We start from the raw sequence: 19,927 nt of genomic DNA on the forward strand, positions 1-19,927 counted from the left end.
TCCTGGAAGATCCTGCATACAGTGGAGCAACTAAGCCCGTGCGCACAACTACTGAGCCTGCGCTCTAGAGTCCGCGAGCCACAACTACTGAAGCCTGCGCACCTGGAGCCCGTGCTCCACAACAGGGGAAGCCACCGCAATGAGAGGCCCAGGCACCGCGGCCAGGAGGGGCCCCCGCTCTCTGCAACTGGAGAGGGCCCACGCGCAGCAGTAAGGACCCAACGCAGCCAAAAATAAATAAATAAATAAACTTATTTAAAAAAAAAATCAGTACAGGAATCTTTTACTTTCCTTAAGGTAAATCTTTTCATTAACCCACTAAATAAATATATAAGGACAATGGCTACCTGGTGAGCCTTTACATTAAGATTTGAAAACAAAAGATCACAGTGACAATATTCTAAATCCAGGTAAAGGTAAGTATGACACAATCTAACAATAGTAACAGTAAGTGCATTTATTGTGCGCTTTCTATGTGCTCAAGACTCTTCCAAGCACTTGTATCCATAAGCTCACTTGTACTCACACCAATTGGCAAGGAAGGTGGTATTAAGATCCACACCCTGTTTCTATTACAGAAGAACTCACATAACAGAGGCTCTTACTCAGAATACCCGAGGCCTCTTTAAGGAGGCTGCACAGTGCCATCCTGCCAGGGCTCTGCTGCTGACTAGCTGTACAGAGAGCTCTGGGCTGTAAGGGAAAACCGAGACATCATACCTGTCCTCACAGAACTGTTTTTCATGTGGGAAAAAGGTATGTGAATGCCCCTTAAAAATACAGAAGACAAGCCAGGGGTGAGGTATTAACGCTATTAATAAGTTCAACACCTGTTGCAGATGTCAAAGGAACATGAGAAGCATCTAATTCTGAGGCTTCTGGGTCTAACCACTATACAAAAAATAGAAGGTGAGCTCCTAATGTATTTACATATCAGACATCACATGGCAACACCAAAGGGCAGTAGGTGTAAAAAGTTTTCAGCTGTGTCATCTCCCCCATGGCTCTTATAGAAGGTCTTTCCCTTCACCACTCTGCCTTTCTAAAGAGTTACTTAGGGGTAGTTATTACAAAAGAAATATTTTAGTCTTTAAAGACTAAAAGATGGGCTGGGAAGAGGGCAAGGCCACAGGGGTCAGCTTAGGTCACGGCTGTGTTTAGCCTTCCACTAACACATCCCCCCCCCACCCCCGCCCCAGCTCTTTCTGTTCATACAACTTGCCTGTGGACACTGCCCCATCTCTAGGCCCAGAACCCCAGAGTAAGAAATTCTGCTACCAGTGAAGGAGTGTGTCTGGGATGGGGTTCAAAGAGATGGCTCATCAATCCACATAAGTAGGGGATCCAGCAGACAAGCTGGAGGATCCCACAGAGGAGACAGGGCACACATAAGGCCTTGCCATGGATTGGTTTTCTGTCTCCACAACAATCAGGCCCTGACATGAGACCAAGACAAGCCACAGGAGAATATGAAGCTTATAGCAAAGAGCGAAAAGGGGCATGGATAACCAGGATTCAAGGAGGGATTTTTTTTTTCAAGTGGGCCAAGGAAATCTCAGATGCCACACATTCAAACATTCCTGACAAACAAAATGTATAATTATGATAATATCCATCACAGCCACCAGTTGTTGTGTGCTAGATCTTGTGCCCAGTTCTTACTTAATTCTAAGAATGCTGTGACGTACCTATCACCCACATCTAATGATGATAAAGTCGAGGCACATCCCACTGTATTATCACTCACTCAAGCTCTCTGGGCCTCGGTTCTCTCCCTATAAATCAGGGATAAGGCTCCTTACCTCACAGGGCGGAGTAAGGAGTACACATGACAAATATCAGTGTGTGAAAGCACCTGGCACCTGGCCGGCATGGGGAAGAGCCTGAGAGACTGCGGCTGCCTTCCCCGACATTGCTAGATGCCCACATCTGTTAGCTCAGGGCGCACAAGCAAAGCCGTGGGACAGAAAAGAGAGGATAGTGTCTGTTTTTTCTTTCTTGGGTGAATTTTGCTAATCACTGAGGCTGGAAGGCAAGGATGAGATGGTTCCAGCTGAATGAAGACGGTGAGAGCAAAAGGATCTTAGGGAAGGTCAGGAAGAGAGAAGCTCCCCCTGTGCCACCACAGAGAAGAAAACAATTCATCCTAAAAGCAAACCGGCAACTCTGGCCCGTTCTTCCTCTCCTTTCACCAATGGAGTGAATACCCTGGTGATGAGTTTCTGTTAAAACCTAGAAACAGCAGGGCCTGCAAGCTTGAGCACAGATGGTTTCACAATGGGGCCAACAGAAGGAGAAAAATCTACTCCCTCCTTGAAAAAGGGAGCTTAAAAAATTTCTTCTGGGCTTCCCTGGTGGCGCAGTGGTTGAGAATCTGCCTGCTAATGCAGGGGACACGGGTTCGAGCCCTGGTCTGGGAAGATCCCACATGCTGCGGAGCAACTACGCCCGTGAGCCACAATTACTGAGCCTGCGCGTCTGGAGCCTGTGCTCTGCAACAAGAGAGGCCGCTACAGTGAGAGGCCCGCGCACCGTGATGAAGAGTGGCCCCCACTTGCCACAACTAGAGAAAGCCCTCGCACAGAAACGAAGACCCAACACAGCCATAAATGAATGAATAAATAAATAAATGAATAAATAAAAATTTAAAAAAAAAAAATTTCTTCTTAAATGGCTAACAAAGGTGGTACAGATCAGAGTGACAGCTACAGATCCTCAATACTGCGCTGGTGATGCCAAGGCAACTAAGCCACACCCGTACCGCAGCCAGAGCCCCTCAGCATCTCTGCCCCCACCTGCCCATCTTCTGATGCACGGGCCATAGTAACTTCCTGTCCACATCCAGCTCATGTGTCTTGCCCTTTCCAAAACCTCCCATGATTTCCAAACGCCTTAGATAAACGTGAAACGCCACGCATGGGCACCGAAGGCCCTGTTCAGCATGCCCCACATTAACCTTTTCACTCCAAGTGACCCAATATGCCACCACAGGCCAGATCACGCCTGCACCCTTCCTCCAGCTTCCAAGTGAAGTTGAGCCAAGAGGAATCCTACCAGCTTAAAAAATCTAGATAGACTGCTACGTCTCCAGGACGTCCTCTCTGAGCACCCCAGTTGGAAGTGACATTTTCTCCTCTGCGCTGTCATATATCACCAAAGAATACAGCTTGTATAAATACCAAGTTCCTAGAGGGCAGTAATGGATTCGTTCTCACATCTGCTGAGCAAGTACTATTAAATAAGCACCAGGCATGGTGCAAGCCACCAGAATTACAAAAATGACAAAAATACAGTCCCTACCCTAGAGGAAGTCATACCTTAAGCAGGGGAGATGGGAGATGTAATTTATACTCATTATGATACGAAACATGCCCTATAATCCAGGTGTACAAAGAACAAAGGGACTGATTAATTAGGAGGAGGGGTAATTTGAGAAGCAAATGTCCTTCAAGGAGGATAATATATTTGCTACACTATCTTAGAAGATTAAAACAACTTCATGCCCTAAAAGTTCCCTAGGGTGTGTTAATACCTAATAATACTTGTGGAATGAATAAGTTACATTTAGGCTTAGAAATCAGCATTTTCATTGTGTACCTAAGGTGTCTGGGGGGTTAAAGAATTCTAATTACTTAATAAAGGTATCATGTTTAGTATCAGTTATAGCCCAACTACTAGTCATAGAAAAATTATTTAACGTCATTCAAATTATTCTTTGGGTACTCTACTAAGAACAAAATATTATACCTTAAGAATCATAAATGCACACTCCTTCAGGTTAACAATAAAACTGATCTTTTGAGACAACAAATGTGTTAGTATTTTCAAATACCCATTAAGGAATTTTGTAATCAGGATAATATAACAATCAGTCAATATAAATGCAGATTAACTGTATTTTCATAGAGGACACTAGCTATTTCCCTCAGGCTGATAGTCAGGAAAAGGACAAGAAAGTGGGCAACCTCACTTTCCTCCCTATTCTAGACTTTGTTTCTAAAGCATCAATCTATCACAGAATAGCTCAACCTCTTCAGCTACTCTATAGCTTCCCTTACTATCTGTCCTCATTACCCAAACTTCTTCAAAAAGTACCCGGTAGAAAAGGCAGTCAAGACCCAGAGAGGTATGGCATAGGACTTTTAACTTCACCCTGAAATTTTAAAAAATGTTTAGCTTATCTTTTTAGGACTAGTCCCCTGCAGCTATAGGCTGGAGAAATGGTAAATATCAGCAGTAACGATCACCAGGTCAAATAAAACTGCTCTGTGTTAAAGGATCTGGAGGAGACACTCTACCTGAGTAAATGAAGTATACTTGGTCCCTCTGGTTTCTAGAGTTTCATCACGTTCTGTGTTCTCTCTCCCACTACCCCCTTCTGGTTTAAGAGGTATGAACAGGCTGCTATCTGAGGAGATGGTGGGCTACCCTGCAAAGAACAAGGAATATCCTGAGGTTTCCTGAGAACAAACAGTAATATCCCGGCTTCAAACTGTCTCTGGAAGTCACTGCATCACAGTGGTTCCACTGGGGCTGGGACCACCACCTAGAAGCAATTGGAACGGTGTCGGGACAGGGGAGGGCAGCCCTTTCTGGTTGTCACAGTGAAGCTAAATACCCTGTATGTGGGACAATCCCCCACTCCAAAGAGAAGTCCAGCCCCTTTGCCAGCGGTACCCTCTTTGAGGAACACTAAGGGAGCTCCTTGAGGTAGAGACACTGTCTTAATGAATCTCTGTAAAGGAGCCCCTCATTCTTTAGCATCTAACCAAACACCCACAGTCATCAGACAAGGAAGGAAAGAAAGAAGGGAAGGGAAAGCAGTGATTACGGACTTTCTAAATCCCTGTTCTGCCATCGAGAGTGGCATGGCCTTGGACAAGTTACTTTACCTCTTTGAATAGGTTTCCTCGTCTATAAAAAGGGGGTAACAGCTGCCATCACCATAGCTTTATTGTCAAGATCAAGTAAGAGAGAACATGTCCAGGACCTAGTACAGTACTAGCAGCTGTTCAGTAAATGTTAGTTTTTTCCCTTTTGCTTCCCCCTGAAATTGCCAGTTGCCTGTATCCTGATGTCTTGTAACATCCAAAGGTTGGTTCTCTTTACAATGTTGCAAGCGAGTTGGTAATGCAAGCCAGTTGGTAACCTGAACAAAAATGAAAGAGTAATTGTTCCCTCCGCCTCCATTATCTTTGCCAGCACACACACCGGTCACGGAAGCTTGACGACGGTGCTGTTATCAAGTGAACTTTGGAAACCTGTAGCACAGGGCAATGCTGTGCGCTCCGGAGCCGCAGGTTTCCAAGAGTCCCACAGGGACAGAGGAAAGGGGTGTCATTTTTACCCACATCTCTCCAGGGAGAAAAGGCTTTATTTTTCAGGATCAATAGATGTTCCCCCAGCTCTTCTTAAGATGCTTTTCCTCCTTTCTGAACCTCCCCGCAAGTTCAAGACCCAGAGGCCCAAGTCCTTCAGCAACACCAAAAACTTCCGTATATAATCAATCCTGCCCTGGCATCCCAGGGGCACCTCATGGGGGAAGGGGGCACAGAACCTACCAATAGTGGGAATGCTTATCGAATCTGGGAACTCCCCTAATGGAATCTCCATCCGCACTCTTGAGAGGAATTCCTAACATTTCACTATTATTGAATCACTCTGTGGTCACATACGTGCACTCCGCTAACCAGAAGAAATACATAGCATAAAATGTGCCATGCAAGTCAGAGTAAAGTAGGCGCTGCGGTCTAAGGGGATTCCCATGCAACTTGCCTCCAAGCAGGTGTGACAAGTGCCCCAAAGGCAAAGCATCATGTCTGGTCTAAGGTTCCTGAAAAGAAGATGGTTTGGAAAAAAGTGCAAGGACTCTGATGGCAGAGAATGCTCCAGTGCCAGCTCTAGTTCTTACCAGCTATGTGACTGCTTTGGTCATTTGCCCATGGCCCCCAGATCCCTTCCCCATCTGTCCCCAGGCTCCCTTGCCATGTGGCTTCCAACTGCATTCCACCAAGGGTCTGCGAGAGGGGCGGGGAACACTGGAGAGACACTGGATGGTAGGAGGCAGAGCGCCTCTCTCAGTGGCCCCAGCTCCTCACTCGGTCCAGCTGCGGGAGGGCAGGTGAGGTCCTGGAATTCCACCTCCTCTCTCTGCCCCTCCAGCTCTAGGGCTGGCAAGCGGTTTCCAGAGGCTGCTAATCTCTGGGTTGTCTGGTTTCTCGGCTCTCCCATCACCTATATAATTAATTTCCTATATAAAATCCTTCTGCTTGAAATACCTCATGTGCTTTCCAGTTCCTAAACCGAACTCTGGACTGCTTCTTAACCTCTCCAAAGAGTTTTCTCAATAATAACAAAACCTACCTTAACAGGGTTGTTAAAAGAACTAAAGATAATGAGTGTATACACAGCACAAGTAAATACTCCCCAAAATGCTTTTCCTTTTCTCACATGAAGGACCTAAGTACAAGCTGCATGTTGAGGAGCAAATCGAAGTGTTACAGAAGAGACCAAAAAGCTATATCCCTCCTGGGTTCATTAAAAGGAATCCTTTAAACTAGTTTTCCTTTTCCTCCCAACCTCTCCCCCTTTACTTCTAGAACCCTTTTTCCAAGTGGAAGGTTACCTGGAATCTCCCCACTCTCAGTCCACTGCCCCAAGGATTCTCCCAAACGTGCAGCCTGGTAAAGAAGTTTCTAGCAGAGGGTGAACCTCTGTCTCTGAAGAAGAAAGAACCTGAACCCACAGTTTGGTTCTCATTCTTGGCCTCATCTCAGCTTGGGAAGCAGCAGAGAAAGAACACACGAGCTGGGGGTAGCACTAAGCACACCGGCCCCGCTCCTGTCCTCTGGGGTTGGTTTCTCAATGTACATTTTAAACATGTTTCATTGAGAAGTACCAAGAACAAAAATAACTTCTTCAAAAACTGGCAATTTTTTCTATCACAAGAAAAAAAAATGATAGTTTTTATTTTTGGTGGTTTTCATTACCAGGATTGTAACGATTAAAAGAATTTTATTTTTTTGGCTAGGTCAAAAAAATTCATGGTTCTTCAACACGCTCTAGCCACAGCAGCAAGACTCCCTGGCTCCAGGACTGTAAAACCCACCAGCAAAAAGCACAGGTTCTTAATAAGCCAACCCTCAGGCACCTGGAGAAGCGGTGCACGCCCACCTTGGGTCACACCCCTGTTCCGATTCTGTTCACAGAAGGCCTCAGAACCTGATCAATCATTGCTCCCTGTATTCTAATCCCTTGGAATTGCCGGGGGGATAGGCTGGGTTCTGCATCCATGTAATCCATACAATTCTGTGCTGAAGCAGAGCACACACAAGACTGTCAAGTCTGGAGTAAAGCAAATTTCTATACCGTTTAGCAGCAGGCCCCTTACATACAGTTAATACTGTCCCTGCCTCCCAAACAGAATTGGGGGTGGACACTAACCCACCCCAAAATCGGCTACATCCAGGAAAGGGGAAGGGCATTTAATGCGAAGAATGATTCACTGAAATACAAGTATGCACTGCAAAATACCGTTAACACCAAAATCCTTCTGTTTTAAGGTACTTTAAACATGTAGGTACATCATTCAGCACAAAACAAGCGAAAGAACAGGACTGTTTTTTAAATCTTAAAACAGTAATAGGAGGGACAGGTTAAAAGAATTTCAAACTACTGATGACTAGAATTAGAAAAGCAGGCAGCTTCCCGAGGGCAGACTAAAGGTACCCCCCCATCAGGTGATGGCCGGGGGAAGACTGGACCTGGGCCACACAAAGAGGGGCCTGGCAACACTGGAGAGAGGTCACGGCTGGCTCGGGGCACCCACGCCCTGCTGGCCCTGTTCCCACCCTGTCTGCAAGGCAGGGCTGAGGCAGCTTCAGAAGGCCCTGAACCAAACCCTCGAGTGTGCTGCACGACACACACACACACTCGCAAACAATTCAGAAGTTAGCCCCAGTTTCCAAAGTGTAAACCAGAAACCATCCAGGTAAGTACAAACGATAACTACTGTGGTCAGAATATAAAGTTGACTTTACCAAGCATATACAGAGAATCAAAAAGCTGAGTTGCTAAAAGTGGCCTTGTAGGTGTAAGTTTTTTGTTTTTTAATGGAGGAAGATAGAGGCCCAGGGATGCAGAGCTCAGAGCTTCCTCTAGGAGGCAGTGTTGGGTCCTGGCCTCCAGGCTCTCCAACCTCCCCAGTGCCCTGCATTGGTCCTCACTGCCTTTTCTATGTGATTGCCAAATAATCTACGCTGCAGGTTATCACTCGCCACACTCCTGACCAAACACACTTCTACTAACCCACCTGGGGAAAACCTTTTGATAATAAAATTATCACCCAAATCTCCATGAGGGATTAAAGAGCTCAAATTATACTTATTGAATTTCGAACATTCACCAGGCATCTTAAACACATTTCCCAGATTTAGGTATTAATCGTAAGGCTGTGAGGGTCAGTGATCAAATATAAAAACACTTCCTTTCATGAATTAAGCAACATCCTAACCAGATTTTCTAAATCACTATACAAATATAAATACCTTTCATGGGTACCAAGCACTGTGCCAGCTTCTCTAGGGTACTGGTTCTCAAACCTAATTGCACAAAGGAATTCCTTCCAAAGCCTGAAAAGATATTGATGCCTGGGTCCCACCCCCAGAGATTTTAATGTAATGAGGTGATAAGGCCTGGGCATCAGTATTTTAAATACTGATGGTGACTCTAATATACAGTGAATTTTAAGAACCATTACCACAGGGAACAAAAATATACACATAAAGTAGAAACAACCCAAATGTCCATGAACTGATAAGTGGGTAAATAAAATGTGGTGTATCCATATAATGGAATAGTATTTGGCAATAAGTACAAAGTCCTGATATATGCTACAATATGGTCAAACTGTGTAAACATGTTAAGTGAAAGAAGCCAGCCACAGAGAACCACACATGCTATGATTCCATTTATATGAAATATCCAGGAGACAAATCCACAGAGAGAGAGAATAATGAGTGCTTACCAGGAACTAAGGGAGTTTGGGGGAAATGGGGTGTGACTACTAATGGATATGGGGTTTCTTTTCCGGGTGATGAAAATGTTCTAAAATTGATTGTGATGATGGTTGTACTACTCTGAATACACTCAGTCACTGAACTGTCCATTTTAAATGAGTGGACTGTATAGTATGCGGATTACATCTCATAAAGCTGTTTAAAGAGGAGAGAAATATAAATTCTATGCCCAGCTCTCAAGGAACTTACAGTCTAGCTGTAGAGGAAAAAAACATAGATACATACATAAGACAAGTATCAGAGATTTTAAAAAGCAATTAGAGAATTGCCTAATGCAGAAAATAAAAACTCTAAGTTCAGAAGAAGGCTTCAAAGCCAAAATGATCTGATAGTTTTCTTTTCTTACCCAATCATTCTTCTCTGATTGAAGAAAAGCAATGGAGAGTTTGGATCTCATCAGTATGCTGCCGATATCAAAGGCCCCAAAGTTTCAATTTCCAAGTTTGTGAGAAACAGAATGACTAACTTAGCATTGCCAGGGAATTTTTTTAATCCTTCAGGATACAGGCTGTTGGGAGTTTCCTGATGGTCTAGTGGTTAGGATTCTGGGCTTTCACTGCCATGGCCTGGGTTCAATCCCTGGTCAGGGAAGATCCCAGCAAGCCTTGCGGCATGGCCAAGAAAATAAACAACAACTAAAAAAACAGAATACAGGCTGTTGATGGATTACAGTGACTCTCAATTATCAACAGGGTCTTTGAAAAATGAATTTGGTGCTCTAAATACTTCTTACGTCCCGGGTTTGTCTTCACTTCTACCAGAGTTTGGGCCAAATAAACTTACATGCTCACACACAGAGGAAGATTTTCATATATAAGGCTCTGTGATACACAGGTGTTACAGGACATATGCCATAAAAACGATAGGTTCAAGTGCTTCCTATCCTCGGTGTTCCTAAAATTCTTCGTACCAATAGTTAAAAAGTGTTTACTGTGGAAGGGGCTAACCCAGAGAAAATTCCTACTTTAGGCAAGATAGGATTTTGTTTAGCAATCTTGTTTTGTCTTGGCGGGGAAAGTTAGTGTAAGAACACCATTTGTATTTTTCTAACACTTTTTGGGAACGTTATACATTTGAACATATGTTTTGCTTTCATTTCCAGAAAACATACCATTATCAATGAAAGAAGGCTTGGCCTGTATCTTAGAACCTCTTTAATAAATGTTTGTTAGAGCATATTTAAAAGCAGGTGGTAATTACATTTTTAAAACTCCTATAAATCTTATTATCAAAATATAAACTCTGTTCTCCATTTTAGAGTAAACTTAAACATATAGCCATTGGTGAAGGAAGCAGGTTGAATTTAGTAAATTTAGTATTTAGTATTTAGTAAATACTAAATCTGTAAATCTGTCCTGCTATACCCTGGTGTGCAACAAGAGATTCCAGCAAACTTTCAGAAGCGGCTTGACCACTGTTAAATACCCTGGGATTAGTCAGACCAACTTTTAGGCAAATCATCCACTGAAACCTAAAAAATCCTGCAGCATCCTTAACTCAGACAAATAAGACAATAATTCTGAAAACAATTTGTTTAATAATAAGGACTAAGAAATAAAGTATTTAATTTTGAAATGTACTGTTCTCAAAACCCCAAGAAAGCTTCAATTAGACAGACCTGAGCCCTTGTGCTTGCTTCAAATCAGAAATGCCAGAACAGGAGATTAGTGTTTAATTTGAGCCAACAGGTTTCTACTAGCTGTTTTCAACTCAAATTCTCCCCATTTTTCCCACTTTCCTTCAACCAGGTTTAACCCTGTCTGTCCCACTCTTTACCATATACGTAAACATCTTCACTACCAAACTTATTTTTGAACACTATTTCAAAATAAAAAGAGCCAATGTCACTGTTTGCAGATAACATGATACTATACATAAAGAATCCTAAAGAGGCTACCAGAAAACTACTAGAACTAATCAATGAATTTGGTAGAGGAGCAGGATACAAAATTAATGCACAGAAATCTCTTGCATTCCTATACACTAATGATGAAAAATCTGAAAGAGAAATTAAGGAAATACTCCCACTTACCACTGCAACACAAAGAATAAAATACCTAGGAATAAACCTACCTAAGGAGACAAAAGACCTGTATGCAGAAAACTATAAGACACTGATGAAAGAAATCAAAGATGATACAAACAGATGGAGACATATACCATGTTCTTGGATTGGAAGAATCAATATTGTGAAAATGACTATACTACCCAAAGCATTCTACAGATTCAATGCAATCCCTATCAAATTACCAATGGCATTTTTCACAGAACTAGAACAAAAAATTGCACAATTTGTATATAAACACAAAAGACCCCAAAAAGCCAAAGCAATCTTGAGAAAGAAAAATGGAGCTGGAGGAATCAGGCTCCCTGACTTCAGACTATACTACAAAGCTACAGTAATCAAGACAGTATGGTACTGGCACAAAAACAGAAATATAGATCAATGGTACAGGATAGAAAGCCCAGAGATAAACCCACGCACATATGGCCACCTTATCTTTGATAAAAGAGGCAAGAATATACAATGGAGAAAAGACAGCCTTTTCAATAAGTGGTGCTGGGAAAACTGGACAGCTACATGTAGAAGAATGAAATTACAACACTCCCTAACACCATACATAAAAATAAACTCACAGTGGATTAAAGACCTAAATGTAATGCCAGACACTATAAAACTCTCAGAGGAAAACATAGGCAGAACACTCTATGACATAAATCACAGCAAGATCCTTTGTGACCCATCTCCTAGAGAAATGGAAATAAAAACAAAAATAAACAAATGGGACCTAATGAAATTTAAAAGCTTTTGCACAGCAAAGGAAACCATAAAAAAGACAACACTCAGAATAGGAGAAAATATATGCAAACGAAGCAACTGACAAAGGATTAATCTCCAAAATATACAAGCAGCTCATGCAGCTCAATATCAAAAAAACAACAACCCAATCCAAAAATGGGCAGAAGACGTAAATAGACATTTCTCCAAAGAAGATATACAGATTGCCAACAAACACATGAAAAGATGCTCAGCATCACTAATCATTAGAGAAATGCAAATCAAAACTACAATGAGGTATCACCTCACACCAGTCAGAATGGCCATCATCAAAAAATCTACAAACAATAAATGCTGGAAAGGGTGTGGAGAAAAGGGAACCCTCTTGCACTGTTGGTGGGAATGTAAACTGATACAGCCACTATGGAGAACAGTATGGCGGTTCCTTAGAAACCTAAAAATAGAACTACCATATGACCCAGCAATCCCAATACTGGGCATATACCCTGAGAAAACCATAATTCAAAAAGTCATGTACCACAATGTTCATTACAGCACTATTTACAATAGCCAGGACATGGAAGCAATCTAAGTGTCCATTGACAGATGAATGGATAAAGAAGATGTGGCACATATATACAATGGAATATTACTCAGCCATGAAGAGAAATGAAATTGAGTTATTTGTAGTGAGGTGGATGGACCTAGAATCTGTGTTACAGAGTGAAGTAAGTCAGAGAGAGAAAAACAAATACTGTATGCTAACACATATATATGGACTCTAAAAAAAAAAATGGTTCTAATGAACCTAGGGGCAGAACAGGAAGAAAGATGGAGATGTAGAGAATAGACTTGAGGACACGGGGAGAGGGAATGGTAAGCTGGGACGAAGGGAGAGAGTAGCATTGACATATCTACACTACCAAATGTAAAATAGATAGCTAGTGGGAAGCAGCTGCATAGCATAGGGAGATCAGCTCTGTGCTTTGTGACCACCTAGAGAGGTGGGATAGGGAGGGTGGGCGGGAGACGCAAGAGGGAGGGGATATGGGGATATATGTATACATATAGCGGAATCACTTTGTTATACAGCAGAAACTAACACAACATTGTAAAGCAACTATACTCTAATAAAGATGTTAAAAAAATAAAAAAGAGCCAACGGACCAGGAGAATGTACCAACTAACAAGGCAAATAAAGTTAAACAAAGACTCCAGGAACTAAGAGTTTTAATTAAGAAAAAGGGAAAGAGTCCCTGAAAAATGTGAGGCAGAATCTCGGACACTGATGAAATACCAAGAATTTTAAAAACTATTATTATATTAAGAAATAGTCCTGCCTCTCTAAATTAAACCCCGCTAGGCCTGTGCAACTTGCTTAAAAGACCTCCATGTGTTAAGTCCAATTGATAGGTTGTATTTACCTTCACTGTACTCAAGGTCCACCTCCCCTCTCACAAACACAAAATATAAAGTTATTATATTTCTTGATAACTAGAAAAGGTGCAGAGATTAACCTTTTAAATCCCTGCCTGTCCTTCTCTGAGTTTTTCTCAATTTATCCACTTTTTAAAGTGTAAGAGTTTCCTCCTGTTTAAAGTTTAACTAGTCCTGGTCCAGTTTGGAAGTGGAGTCATTCTACCTAGGTTTGGAGTCAGACTACATAGGTTTGAATCCCACCTTTGTCACTCAGTAGTTGGGTCACTTTAACCAGAACTCGGGGCGGCTGTACGCCTCTTTCCTCGCCTAGAAACTGGAGATAACAGTATTTCCCATGGGGTTACTGTGAAATTATGCACGTGAAGCAATTATCATGCTGCCTCGCACACAAGGAAATACTCAATAACTCATCTATGACCATGTTAGTGCCGAACTCTTCCTGAGCCCAAGAGTTTACAGTGACGAGTTAACCACAGATCAAGGAAAAATCAAAGAGGAAACATTATTTATGCAAAATCCCCTTTAAATGTGTTCAGCCAATAGAGAGAAAATTCCCAGAAAAAAAATGTGCTTATAGTCCACAGAGGGTTCTTTTCTTCATGCAGCTCTGTAAGTATAATTCATTCTGAATAAAAATAAAGAAAGAAAACTAATGTATCTGGCTTTCAATTCTTCCTGGTTATCCTGAAGAAAGTCGGGTTTTGAGGTTTTTTTCCCCCCGCATTGTTTATAAAAACCCAAGTTAACAAGAAAGAAAGAGTCCCAAATGGCCCAAGTTATTGTTAATGCAGACTTATGTGACTTATGTATTTACCCTCCTACAATCTTTCACAATCTATCAAGAGATTTTTTTCAAATATCTAAAAAGTCAAGTTGTTCTTTGCTCAACATTGATTCAGGAGATGAGAAACCTGTCCTATTTTTCTTTAAAAGTTATCTCATTGGTCTAGTCCAAGATCAACTTCATCCCTCATATACAAAAATACTTTCTCCAAGACACCCTTGAAAAGAGTAATGGATGGTTCCTTCCAGCTACTGGAAATAAAGAATATAAAACTCTCTTTATTGCTATTCATCAACACCTCCTCCGCACAGAGGGTGAAAAACTGTATCCCAGTACCACTTCACACCTGGTGTTTCTTTGACAAAAGGTGAGAATCCACTTTTAACTCTTCAAATCTTTCTGGACTACAAAGATTTAATATGAATCATAGTTATAGGCATGAAATTGATTCCAAATTTTACTCCATTTTTTTATAGTCTTCAAATATGCAAACTGACGTCTGATTACAAAAGGTGGAAAAGCAGTTACCTTAACAAACGTAATTGGAAAATTCACATTTAAAAGAGAAAGCAGTATAGATGGAATCTTAAATCACACAGTAAAGAAAGAAAAAAAATTTTTAATAACACTTTAGGCTACATTCCTGAATCTAGGAAAACTAAAGTCTATTAGCATTATATGTCTTTGGGTCATACAGAGTATTAAAGAAATGGCTATAAGGATTAGTCTTGAACAGCAGCTAAATCGGAAAGCACAATTTACTCCTTCATACTAGTGGGAAGGGGGAATCCAATCCTAATCATTACTAGGGGAAAGTTCAAGACATACAGCTTTAAAGAAAAAAAAAAAAAAAGGCACAATTAGTACATTGTCAATAACTCAAAACCTTACTTTAGATCTTCAGGATTAGTCTAAAACGTGACGTTCCAGAGCATAAATGTATTTAGCGTTCCTAATAAGTTACACATTTCCTTGAACCAAATATTTTTCCAAAGAACCCATTCACACACAAAAATTGGAAATAAAAATATCTACTCCTTTAAAAGTCCCTACAAAGTATATACAGAAACTTGTTTTCACATTTGTGACAATTTACAGAACTTGTTAGTAAAGCCTTATGAAACACAGCTGTCCCACCCTCTGCCCTCGCAAATGAAGCAACAAAATAAGAAATCGAGGAAAATTCTCAAACAGAAAAGGAAAACTATATAAAGCACCCAAGGGAGAATCAAGATATGAAAGAACAAAAAGTAGTTAACAGTCTAAAAACAACAGAAATTCTAATCTACACTCGAAACTCTTACCCTTGACAGCACAGAACAGAATATCCTGCCTTACACATTTTGGAATTACAATTCCGAAACGCTAAATCCAAAAACAAAGCCGCCCGGGGGAAAATAACAATTGCGCAACAGATCAACAGCTCCAACTTGTCCCTTGGCCCCGGCGCGGCAAGGTTTGCACGCTATAAAGCAGGAAAGGGCCAACTGAGGGCCGCCGTGACAGCCAACCGGCCACTGTCACGGCGGCCGAGGCCACGCTTGCGGCGTGCGCCCCCGGGAGGCACCACGCCGGGATCGAGAGGCCGGGGGCGCAGCCGCCTCTGACCTCAGAGTCCACTGCCCCGCCGCCACTTCCCGGCGTGTTGCACGGGGAAAACTCCCGGTCTCCGAACCCGAACCTTTCCCTCGGCGCGAGGGGGCGCGCGGGGCGGGGTTCGGTCGCTGTACGTCGGGGCAGCCTAGCGCGCTGGGCACTTTATGATCTCCTCCCGCCCCCACCCTGGGGACTGGGCATTCTCGCCAAGCTGCCTAAGGGAGATCCCATGGATGGACCGATCGATTACTTTGCACAGGAGCACCCTCAGACGGCCCAGCGGAGTGAGGGCGCCGCAGCCCGCGCCCGCGGAGGTCATGGGCCGAGGGGCAGCGGCAGAGGAGGGGCTCCGGCTCCCAGCCCAAAGGAGACCTCAGTTCCCCCGAGAGCGGCCCCGTGACTAGGCACATTTTTGCCGGTTCCGAGGCAGGGGAGCCGCACAGTCCCGGAAGGGCCGGGCCGCGCCGGCTCAGACCGCCAGCGTCCGCCCCCTCCTGCCCTGCTGCCTCCGGGCCGCTCAAATTCGGGAGGGGGCCCGGCCGGGGCTCCAGCGGCCCGGGGCGTGGTTAAAGACGCCCTTCGCCCCACGCGCGAGGGCGTAGCCCCCCAACCCCAACACAGTCTCCCTCGGGGGCTGCGGGCGCGCTGTCAGTCCCACCACCCGGCCGCGTCCCCAAAACCCTCGCAAGCCCTCTGGTCCCAGCTCCCCTCCCCCGGCCCCAGCGCAAGCGCAGCGGCTCTGGTGCGCGCGCGGCCGCAGCAGTCCCGGCTCAGGCCACAGACGGGAAGAGAGGCCAGCTGCGGCTGTCCCTCCCAGGCCGCGGCTCCCTCGCGCCCCCGCCCCCGTCCTGGCACCACCTGCTGGGACGGCAGTCCCGGCGGCGGCAGCTCCAAGTCCATCATGCTGAGCTAGGGACGGTGCTCTGAGGCTCCCCGACGGCGGCCCTGTCCCGGCTGCCGAGGCGCGGTGCAGAGAGGGCAGTACTGGCGGCGGCGGCGGCGGCTTCTCTAGGATCCTAGAAACTAGCTTCTCCGCGACTCGGCCCGACTCGCCGGCCGGGCTCTTGCCCGGCTCCGCCTCCCGACCCCCGAGGGCGGGGCAAGAGCCCAGGCCCTTCCTTCCCCCGCCGGCCGCGCGGGCTGAGCTTCCGAAAATCCCCCACCCCCGCTCCGGCTGACGCAAGAAGCTGGCGGTCCTGGGGCGGGAAAGGGCCGCGGGAGGGGGTAGCAGTGGGCGGCCGCGGGCGGGATGCCGGGAGGAGGGTCGCGTTAGGTCCCCGCTCCCCCGCTCTCAATTTACCCTCCCCGCAAATACAGCCAACGCTCTCCGCCCGCGGGATTAAGAGTTGTTTGCCGAAGGTCGCTGGGGTGCGGGTGCTTTGAAAGTTTAAACAGTTGGAACAAACACGCCTGGAGAACCCGTAGAGGCGCTGGTATCGGAGCTGCGCTTCCCTGATTTGGACTTGCAGAACCTTGCCCCGCTTTATCTCACCCCACCGCCCGAGAGTGGCGCCAGTCCCGGGGGCGGGGGCCGGAGGCTGGGACCCAGGCCGAGCGCACCGCGCGCTGCCCTCTCTCCCCGGCTCCCCTCCGGGGCTTGGGCCAGTGGGACTTGCCCGGGGGAAATAAGGACCGCGCGGGGAGTTTGTGCTCGCGGTCACCCTGAACGCCCTCCACTTACTCCCACGCCTTGCACTCTCGCCAGGCTCTAGTCGCCGAGGGCAAATGAAGTCTCTTTTGGTCGGAGAGTGGTCGATGTTGCCCACCCGGAGCGTTCTTTTCCCGCCAGACCGTACACGCCACACCACAGATGGCGTCCTCTAACACCGTGCGATGCTACTACATGTCATAATCCTCGTAAGTTTTCTTTTCACGTACTCACGATATAATTTTTAAAATAAAAATCCAAAAGACCAAGTTATAAAACTGTAGTGTGGACCCGTTCTGTGAAAACATGTACCTAGAAAAAAAATTAAAAGTCGTTCCCCCCCAAAAAAAAAAAAAAAAAGTCGTTCCTCAAAATATTAATGGTTTTAGGATCATGAATGATTTTTATCTTTCTCTTTGTTACTTTAAGTATGTTTTAAATCTACGATGAGTATGTATTACGTTCCACATTAAAAACAATTATTTAAAAATTAATCATTGCCCAGAGAAAACTTCAAGTACTTGAAAACAGGAATATTGTGAAATCTTATGATTTAAAAGAGAGTAGATAAATGGTTTGGTTTTGCTTTTTTCTCTTATGCAATAGCAATCTTTCTAACTCTTTAACAAGCCTGGTTTTCAGTTTCTAACTTCTTGGAATTATGCAAAACCAGGTGAAGTAGACAGTTCCTGGCACCGGTTTTACTATTTCATTCAAAAACCTGACGCCCAAAAAAAAAAAAAAGCCTGACTACAGTCGACCAATGCCCCCAAAGCTGCAAAGAACTTACTTTCCCTTGGTTGCATAATTTGACACTCCCAGGATTTATCTGTAAATTTACATGTTCGAATATTCCTTAAGGTAAGTGAAGCCCAAATTAATTGATTGTAAATGAAGTAAGTTTCTTCAAGTTGAATTAAACTCTTTCAGCTGTTATGTGAAAAGCCTACAAAATGATCTGCAGGCTAACAACAAGCTCAGGAGAAATGATTTACAATGAACTTGACATGAAACATGCGAAGACAAAATGAAATGACATTTCTGCGTCATAGAAGGGCACAAGAGTATATTGTTAACAATTCAAGTTACTTATTAAAATTAGTACATCCGAGAAGGTAGACAGTGAGCCCAAGAGGCAGGAGATAACAAAGTCACATACGACATCGTTGCTGCCCTCCGGGAGTTTATAAAGTGTTTGGTATTTCCTTGTTAGGCAACAAATTTCCATTGAGTTTAGACTGAATGAAATAAACTCTACTTTTGCAAAACTGCAATTACTGGGAGTATATTATTTCAGGCACCTGCAGAGTACCTATTTTCAAAGGGAGGAGGACAATATGATAAGAGTCTGAACATGTTTAAGAAAAATAAAGGAAACAGCTAAGGAAAAGCTGTTCGGCATTGAATGGTGGCTCAGCATAAGAACAGGGAACCCCAGTCTCAGACCACCCACGTCAAGGAGGTTCCTGGTCTTTGCAGAATTCTGAAGTAAGATCATATTCATGTGAGAACCTAGGCCTTGCCCTCTAAACTTATATATTGTGCTATGAGGACACAGATACTATGCATTGAGAAGTTCCAGGAGAATGCTGGCTTTTCTCTCTTGTCCTGGTGCCATGGGAGTTCTTTTACTGCCAGGCTCTCCTTGCTATTTTATTTTTTCTCTCAACTAGTTTTACATTCTACTAACCCTTGTACATTTCCATTGATGTCTGAGTTCTTTGCCATCTTTAGAAAGAGAACCTTCCGTGTATGCTTGAGATAGGGCAGAATTGTAATACTTTGCTCCAGAGTTCTCATAAAAAACAAGCATCATCAGGTAATCCTTCCAAGTATACAAAGTTTGGATAGTGAGGCAGTGACCCATTTATTTCAGCTTCTTCTCCATGATCTAATCTGCCAAATTTGCAAGGCCCAAGAAACTACCTACTATTTCAAAATCCTTCATCACCTTGAGTCTTCTTCCCTCTTCTCTTCACTTCCTTTTAATTGTACTCTATGTTTGAGCCAGAAAATATCCAAACTCCCTTGGAGTTATCATTGAAATTCTAAATTTGTCCAGCTTACAGTTTAAGCGTATCGGGTAGCTAGTTTCCACAGATGGCGCCCAGTGAACGCCCCCTCCCGATATTGACGTGCTTGTGTAGTCCGCCAACATTGCAGCCAGGCTGACCCTGAGACTTGCTTTAACTTACAGAAGGAGGCTGTAAGTGACACTATGCCAAGTCTCCACCTAAGCTTTTTTTTTTTAATTAATTAATTTATTTATTTATTTTTGGCTGTGTTGGGTCTTCGTTTCTGTGCGAGGGCTTTCTCTAGTTGTGGCAAGCGGGGGCCACTCTTCATCGCGGTGCGCGGGCCTCTCACTATCGCGGCCTCTCCTGCTGCAGAGCACAGGCTCCAGACGCGCAGGCTCAGCAGTTGTGGCTCACGGGCCTAATTGCTCCGCGGCATGTGGGATCTTCCCAGACCAGGGCTCGAACCCGTGTCCCCTGCATTAGCAGCAGATTCTCAACCACTGCGCCACCAGGGAAGCCCTAAGCTTTTTTTTTAAATTAAAATTCTATGTTAATTACTTATTTTCTTGGCCATTTAATTATCAC

At 44.2% G+C, this 19,927-nt stretch overlaps 1 protein-coding gene across 4 annotated transcripts in view; it reads right to left on the reverse strand.

Annotated features, from left to right (window-relative positions):
• Positions 1–16,766, reverse strand: part of NFE2L2 (NFE2 like bZIP transcription factor 2) — a 35,613-nt gene extending 18,847 nt beyond the window's left edge. The window contains exon 1 of one of the 4 annotated variants that reach the window (XM_007190418.3): positions 16,535–16,766. In XM_007190418.3, the coding sequence (XP_007190480.2) occupies positions 16,535–16,579 (45 nt within the window). In that variant the 5' untranslated portion in view covers positions 16,580–16,766. Of the gene's footprint in view, positions 1–4,298; positions 4,323–15,384; positions 15,528–15,926; positions 15,946–16,534 lie in introns of those variants that run through there. The other 3 variants (XM_057550997.1, XM_007190419.2, XM_057550996.1) reach the window with 3 other exon arrangements.
• Between the last annotated feature and the right edge of the window lie 3,161 nt (positions 16,767–19,927).

This window comes from Balaenoptera acutorostrata, chromosome 8 (assembly GCF_949987535.1).
Source record: "Balaenoptera acutorostrata chromosome 8, mBalAcu1.1, whole genome shotgun sequence".
NCBI lineage: Eukaryota > Metazoa > Chordata > Mammalia > Artiodactyla > Balaenopteridae > Balaenoptera > Balaenoptera acutorostrata.